Here is a 7,963-nt window from a genome sequence, read left to right as displayed (position 1 = left end):
ACCTCACTGCTTGTTTGTTTCCCACAAAATTTGGGCTAGCAGCCTGCGTTAGTGTGGCAATAGGAAACACCTTGCAGAGTTTAAAATTTTGAAGATAGTGCCCTTCTAAAGGCTTTCCTGACAAGTGCTCCCTCAGGGCTACCTGAGGTATGTCACTGGACCAGAAAGAGAGGAGACTGCAGGATGATAGGATCCTAACCAGGGGCCTGAGACGAGGCCTGCTGCAAAACTGGAGGTGCAACAAAAAGGGGAAGGAAAAGCTGAAAGCTGCAATGTCAAATTACTTTATTTAAAGCCCTACAAAGGCACTGCCATCCCTGGGAGTTGACAATAAGATCTTTTCTGCATATGTTGACTGAGGCACAAAATAGTTACCAAACTGATGCACAAGAGAGATATGTAGATATTTTCAAAGTCCAAGTCTGAAGATCTCAAGTTGGCTGCTATATGCCTGCACAAAAGATACCTACCTCCCATCTGTTTTTATAGAGGTAGGGTGGTTTCGGTCCTCTTACGTTGAAATGGAAGAAGAACTATCTGTGTTTATCTCAGCTTTGGAGACACGTGGTGTCCATGTCACAATGCAAAAGGTTACTCTGATTCAAAGAGCCTGGTGCCCCTCCAATTTAGGGTTGAGACACAACAACCAAGGAGGTGGCATGTGTTCTGACTAGCTTGGGCAGAGAGCACTTGTCTGCAACCAGAGCGATCCTCTTCAGAAAGGAGAACATACTACAGTCCTACATCAGGCCTGAGGGTCTTGACTACAAGTTGGGTAAGAGTTCCAGCTCGAGTTCTGCTCAACTTGTTTTCCCAATGTGAGTGCGATGTGATTTCTAGTTTGCTTCCTCAGATCTCAGAGAATACTTTAGCTTCCCTAAGGTGAGGCTTTGAGAAAATAAACAAGAACAGCAGTCTGAAATGCTGATCCTCACTCTCAGGAAAGGTGCAGTGGTGAGAAGGAAGAGCTCCTTGCAGTAGAATCATTTGGTCAGCAGGGAGAATTCTTGAGTGCAATCACATTGTCCAGCAGGTGTAAATAAGAGCAATCAACAACACCATGGCCACAGCAAGGGCAGCATTCTTGCGATTTTCCTTACGAAGCACACTCAGTTCTTTCTCTGGGAAAAAAAAAAAAAAAAAAACAAAAAAAAAAAAAACCCAAAACCAAATCAAAACCCTGGTCTGTGAATGCTGTTTTGTGTTTTGCTGCTGTATCTCCTTTAAAAATTGTTTTACAAGCACAATGCTACCTCGTCAAGGCCTCCTCTTGAGTCTGCTAATTATAAAATATCCTGGGCAGGAAGGAGGCTAGCAGGAACTTTTCATTTGCTAATGCATCCTGTCACTCTCAGTAGCTGTCTTTAGGATTGCTTCAGTCCCAGTCCAGTTCCTATCTGCAAATGACCTTGTTCTAGGACCATACTAAGGATAGGCTTGTTCTTTAGATCAACTGTTTGCTCGTTTAGGGAAGGAAGAAGAGGACAGAGAGGGCAGAGAGTTATTTTTACCCTTTTCTAGATGTAATTTCAAGACTCTCAATCCAATCTTTTCTCAGTGCTTTAACTAACTTAAAATACAACAAACTAGCACTGCTATCAAAAGAGGCTTTTAGCTGTTCTTTCTGCCCCTGTTCTTCGCCTGGTACATGTTCGTACATCCACCCAACCACTGTAATCATAGCCTCAAGTATGTCAGCTGGAACAAGCATGGATTTAATTAGAGGCCAGAGTGATGACCTAAAAAGACTGTGTGCAGAGGCACTGTCTATTCTGCTCCAGAAGGAGCAGCCATCACCATTAGATGAGGCTGTTGCTGCTGTCTGAGCAACCTGTTAGACTGCTCTGTTGATGGCTGCAGTGATGGTTGACTGCTGGTACAGAGGTGGCAGCCACAGCCTGCCTCTCCTCTAGTGTTAGGCCCTTAGGGAACAGGTTTGAATGTGTTTAAAATAATTGTTCTTCTTCTGGAAACAATCCTTTAACATCAATTAAAATTTTAAATTCAAATTTAGTGGCCATACCTTGACTTTCAACTCTCTGAGCCTTAAAGAACACTTGTGCTTCTGTCCCTTGGGTGAGCTTTGGTGCTTGCACTGCTGTAGAGTGGATCTATTCAGAGCTGGGAGGCAATTAAATTTCTTCTAGCTTACTACATGAATCTATCTCTGTCAGACCAGCCTCGACATAGATGGGTTATGGCCACTGTGGAAGTACACATTCTGCTGTATCTGGTCTATTTTGGGCTCTCCCACAGATGCTGATATTGACCAGACCCCCTTCACCCATCTTCTGCCCTCAAGCAGCCTAGGTGGAGCCTAAGTTTTCCAGCTCCTCTCCTGTGAACGAGGCAGAACCCTCATCTTCCCTTATAAATATACATGCCATGGGCTGAGTACCCAGGGAATGGGGTCCAATGGTGCCCCTCACTCCAAGTGCTTTCTTGTAGTGCGCACAGTAGGGCTCCAGGCAACTGCAGTTTTGCTCTGATGCTCACCTAGGAAATCTGGGCTGTGAACAACCAGAGCACGACAACATGCAAGGCAGCATCCCCAACAGCACGAAAATACTGTCAAACATGCAGGAGCTCAAGAGGACTCTTGTTTTAACTGTCTGCAGTAGGGAATGACCCTGGTGCTCTGATACTGTAGGCAGCAATTCAACGTGAACTTATGCTGATGCGTAGCATAGCCCCCAGAGACAAATGCAGGGAGAAGCTTCCCCAAGGAAAGTATACCTGGCTGTACTCCAGTCAGTATTTAAAAGATTGCTCAGCAATTTTTTATTCTTTTTATTTTTTTTTGAAGAAAGGGTAGAAGTTGTTAAAAGCCTCTCAAGCCAATCTGTCAGCTAAGACTTTATAAATAGTGGTAGCTTGGGGTATGTGAAAGGGATTTTTTACCTCCTTCATCAGCTGATACCTAATTTTTTTCTCCCTTATAATATCATGGCTCAAGTAGATGCAAAATGGGCTAAAAAGATTTCCCCCAGTCTTGCTCTCTTTGGTTGAGCCTAAATTCAAAGGCAGAAGTTAGAGATGGCAGGAGCTTGAAGATGAAGCTCAGCTGCAGCACTGATGCCATTCAGCCCAGAGGGATCATTTTTAATGAAGCTCTTACCATAGTTGTCAGCTTTGGTCATTAGTAGGTTTCTCTCTCTCTCCAGTGACTTTCTGTAATGAGAAGAAAAGTTCATTACCCGTGAGGCACAAAACAGCCTACTTCTTTACTTATACGATGGAAGAGAGACTGTCCCACTAGCAGGAATATTTGCTAACAGAATGAGCTTATCACTACTTTCACTGTGTATAGGTGACAATTTAGAATCTCCTAACTGAGCAAGAGAAGAGACAAGGCAATTTTAGATGACTTTTCACTTTTTTCAAGATATTTTTGTCTCTCTTTCAGGATAATGTCATTACAGGTCAGCAGGACAGGAGTGTCTGTCCAACGGTGTATTCTCCATTTTCCTCTAGGTGGGATAAGTTCTGCCGTGGCTTCAAGATGGGGCAGGATCCACACATGCTCTCTATGGAATCCTGCCCCTCTGGTACATCTGTCCCAGTGCTGGAATGCTAATTCTTTTCACTGATTGAAGCTGGGATCCCTTTGTCAGTGGTATCCAATTTATACAACTTGGTCAACCCAGAAACAAGCTGAATCCAAGCCCGTAACAACCAGCTAAACAACCTGCTGTAGACTGAAGTCCCAAGGTACTACTAATAAAAAGCAATTCAGGCCTACCAGCTCTTGCACAATATGATTAATTAATACACAGTTTAAAATATAAAAGCAAAACAAATTGCCTAGGAGCAGCAGCATTCCCATTACAGCAGTGAGGACATGGCCACTCCTTTCAGATTGTGTGCATATAAACAAATGTGCACCAGCAAATCATCTCCTCGTTCAGAGCAGACAGAAAAGGCAGCAAGCATAATAGTTTGTTGTTCCCTATGGGGCAGAGCAAGGAGCTGTTGTAGAAACAGATTCCACACCTGTGTACATCTTCTTAACCTATGTGTACATCTTCTTAAGTGAGAGACAGCAAGAAAGCAGGCTTCATCAGCATCTGGAGAGTAAAGCGCTTTTACATGCAGTCAGGAAAGGAAATGCAGAGCGCACCCAGGAGGAAGTGAGAAGACATTTGCCAACAAGGCTGATCTGCTGCTTAGAAACTTTCTTTGTAAACAGAGTCAAGAAAGCTGATTGGAAGATGAGACAGGAAGAAAACATGGGTAACTGAACTTCAAAGTGGGAAAGCAGAGCTCTCCTTCACAAACCATGTGCTGCGCCAGGAATTTTGATCGTGGTACCTTCTGACATGGTTTGTGAATGTACTGAATTAGGCAACAGAATTTCCACTTCCAACTCCATAGAAGTTGTACAATTTAGAAAAGGTCCCAGAATTCCCATATCTGAATTCTTTGCTCTTATTTTCAAGGAGAACTCATACAGATATATCCCATCTTGTCAATTTACCGCAACTATAGGTTGGTTTGTTGGCCACTTCAGTAGCAGATGATTGCAGACAACAAGCATTAAAAAAAAATAATTAGGCCTAGATAACAGACTGGTGAAATGGGGAGCTAGAGATGAGTGACAGGGTGACACAGGACCCTGTCAAAATACAAATGAGGGATATGACACTCCAATAAAGGAAGAGAAAAAAAACAGCGTGGCTTAATGAAAGTGCAGAGCAAGGCAACTGAGTAGAAGAGAAAAACAAAGAATATAAGCTGAGGGTGGTGAACATCAGGGTGTGAAAACACTGTCACTGCAAGGATGATTTGTAACTGTGCTCTGTACAACTAAACAGGCAACAGGAAATTTCCTTTCCTTGGCCTGCAATTGAATTTACCAGCCTTTTTGACAGGAGCAGAGCAATAGGATGCTGGAAGAACATCCACAGACACAAATTTGAGAATCATGTAGGAGATCTACCATCTCTTGCTTAACATTCTAAAGAAAGATCTGCCTGTGCCTACTATAAAATAGTAGGGTGAAAGTCCTGTCCTCAGTTCCTATTTTACAGCTGCCTCTTTTACATCTGTAACAGATTTCACAGCACTTTTCCTTCTACCCTTTCCCAAGAAAAGTCAGTGTGTGTCACTGCATTCCTATATCCAGACATATTTGCAACGCTGGCACAACTAGAGTAATTTCCCTCAGCCCCTTTTTCAGTTGCAGCACAACCTGGTTGGGGCCATCAGTAGTTGCTGCACATCTCCCCCAGCTGAACTCAGGCAGCTTCAGTTAGGCTTGAGTAGCAGTGTGCAGTGAGCTCTGCCTTTCATACACAGATGTTTCCCAGCAGGACAGGACCCTGCTTTGCTAATGAACAGTTAAGCTTTGCTTGGCTAAGTGTGACACAGGTTTCAGAGGGAGGCTGTAAGATAAAGCTCTCTCCATGTATCACTGAACTTCTCCCATTGGCAAGTTCTCCAAGATGGGAGGAGACAGTCTTGTAAAGAGGAAGCATGCATTCCCATTCTTGCTCAGCGCCACAGTAGGATGAAAGCTAACTGAAGTGTGCAGCCACAGCTGTGAATGGAAGTGGTCATTCATACCTTCCTTCATGGCTGAGCTTCTCCCTGCGCAGTTTGAGATCTACTTCTTCCATGCTCTGTCTGCAAAGTGACAGCTTTTCCTCCAGTTCATCAATCTGGAAAACACATCAGTCACTGTCATTTCCTCTCCCAGCTAAAATGGTTCTATCTCTATTCAGAAGGAAAAGGCGCTTCTGCTGGAAACACTCATAAACACCCAGCAAGAGGTTCTGCATTATGTCACCTGGATGCAGCTTAGACAGTAAACATATTACAATACACCATGCCTTCTCAGAAACCAGTGCTTAAAAATCATGTTAATACAATTTAAGAGCAGCTTTGGTTAGCAAGCTGCTAGCCCCACTGCTAAATTATCCATGCCACTGCCTTCTCCATCCTCTCCACCAGAACTATTCTTCCTGCTCAGTCTGCAGTTGTTCTCAATGCAACACTCTCTGTCCATTGGTTCATCATTTCATGAGACATAACAAAAGATATTCTGCCCAATTCTGTCAGTGCTCTTACTTTCTGCTGACTAAAAATCTCCAGATTCCACACAATGCTTTAAAAGATGCAGCTGTTTTTACTGCTCTTAAATCAAACCCAAAGTTTGGCTCCCCTGCTGGAGAACAATAATTTGCTAATAAACCACTTGCCATTGAACTGCACCATCAGCTTTGCTGAGCTAGGGGCACAAGGGACAGAAAGTAATAACAATGAAAGAAAGACAAAGAAGGAGGAATAGACTGCTGAATGAACAAAAGTATTTTTTTTTTCCTCTGAAATCCTGCTGTTTCTTTTCTTCAGGCTGGTCTGGGGCATTAGGGACTGGAAGGAAGGTTGTGAGTGAGGATCCTAAGAAGTCATGTATTCACACTGCCTCAGTTTCCCTGCTTGCAAAATAAGGTGAGAGGCAGAGCTGTCCTTCCTCTCCCCATGGAAAGTCAAGTCCCAGCAGCTTCATTTGTATACAAACATCTCAGGCCTGCTGCCTCCCTCACTACAAAAGATATGATGAGGCTCAGAGCCTCTGAATTCACTGAATTCTGGCAATGCTTACTTGTAATCTGGAGACCTTCTTAAAACAGAGGAACCCAGAGTGCACTTCTGTCCAAACTGACTTACACCCTTATTAAATCTCATTTGTCAGGACCACATTGGACAGGGAGCCTGAAACAGCTTGCATAAAGGCAGACGAAAAGAGAGAGAGAAGCTGCTTTGCTTACAGAGTTGAGCTAGATCCCTTTTAATACATTTTGTAATGAATTAATAAAAGCTTTCTTTCCAGCAGAAAGGCTAAAAGCACTTTTCAGAAACTGGCATCCACCCTCCGCTTTTATGAATTCCCTAATTAAGACACTGGCAAAGCGCCGTATCATGCATACGCTGACATCCAGCAGTGTCAGGTAATGAGGTTTTTGTCTTCTGACCCTCATAAAACAGATCAAAGCCAAACGAAGAGGTGGGGGCAAAGAAGAAAGACGTTCCCCGAGCAGCCTTCTCATGCCTCGTCACCCGCCAGCACACTCGAGCAGCTCCTTTCACAGAGGAATTAGTGGTTCTTACATCTACAAATTAGGTTACGTTATTAAAGTAGGTCCAGCAGAGATTACTTTTTTGAACTGTTTACATTTAAATGCTAACTCGTGGTTCACGGACGTACACCCATTCTCACCACACTTTTAGAATAATTCATTTCATGGCAAATCATTTTACAAACGCTGTACCCACAGCAGGCTAGAAAATACATAGCAGGCACCATACTACGGTCTAAAATAGATCCAGCAGATCAGCTTGCTGTGCTGGGAAAGGAGAAAGGGCCGGATCCCACTTAAAGCTGCCCTGCGTCTCCTCCTTCACTGAGCCTCGAGTCTATCCAGTTAGCGAGCCCGCCCCGAATCAGCCCAGCAGCTCTGCAGGGCAGCAGTCAGACGGGATCACATCACGTGGAGACTCATTCAGAAAGCTTTATCAACCACAGCAGCTCAGGAGGTAACACTGGACGGAAAGCTGAAATTATGATGTCAGTAATGAAACACAAGCTTCGCTTTCTCTGATTTGAAGGGATTTTATTTTCCACCCCCAACCTACCCCCCGTGGGTACAACAGAGACAAGCCCTGCAGGCACGCACAGCCCAGCACTCCCCGGGCTCAGCCGCCCCGCGCCGCCGACCCCTCACCTCCCGGGCCACGCTCAGCCCCTCTCGCTTCCTGCCCATGGTCCCGGCTCCGTCCGCACACGCGCATGAGCAGAGCGGCGCCCCGCTCCCCCACCCGAGCGCGGCCACGTCCGCACGGCCGGCGCCATCTTGGTGAGGCGCCGCGCTGTGAGGCGGCCGCCATCTTTGTGAGGGCGTTGCTTGGCCGCCTCACGGCCCATTAGTTCAGAAATGGCGGTGGCGGGGGGTGTGGTGGTGTC

General features: G+C 45.0%; 1 protein-coding gene across 1 annotated transcript; it reads right to left on the bottom strand.

Moving 5' to 3' along the window:
* Positions 1 to 1,017: 1,017 nt before the first annotated feature.
* CCDC167 (coiled-coil domain containing 167) lies at positions 1,018 to 7,763 on the bottom strand (the record flags this gene model as incomplete). The annotated part of the gene is made up of 4 exons (XM_079550035.1): positions 1,018 to 1,121; positions 3,119 to 3,171; positions 5,566 to 5,660; positions 7,725 to 7,763. The coding sequence occupies 4 exons, from the start codon at positions 7,761 to 7,763 to the stop codon at positions 1,018 to 1,020; spliced, it is 291 nt and encodes a 96-aa protein (XP_079406161.1).
* Positions 7,764 to 7,963: the final 200 nt, after the last annotated feature.

Source organism: Tetrao urogallus (genome assembly GCF_951394365.1).
Source record: "Tetrao urogallus genome assembly, chromosome: 2".
NCBI lineage: Eukaryota > Metazoa > Chordata > Aves > Galliformes > Phasianidae > Tetrao > Tetrao urogallus.
The sequence above is the reverse complement of the archived record's forward strand: the minus strand, read 5'-3'. Positions and strand labels throughout refer to the sequence as shown.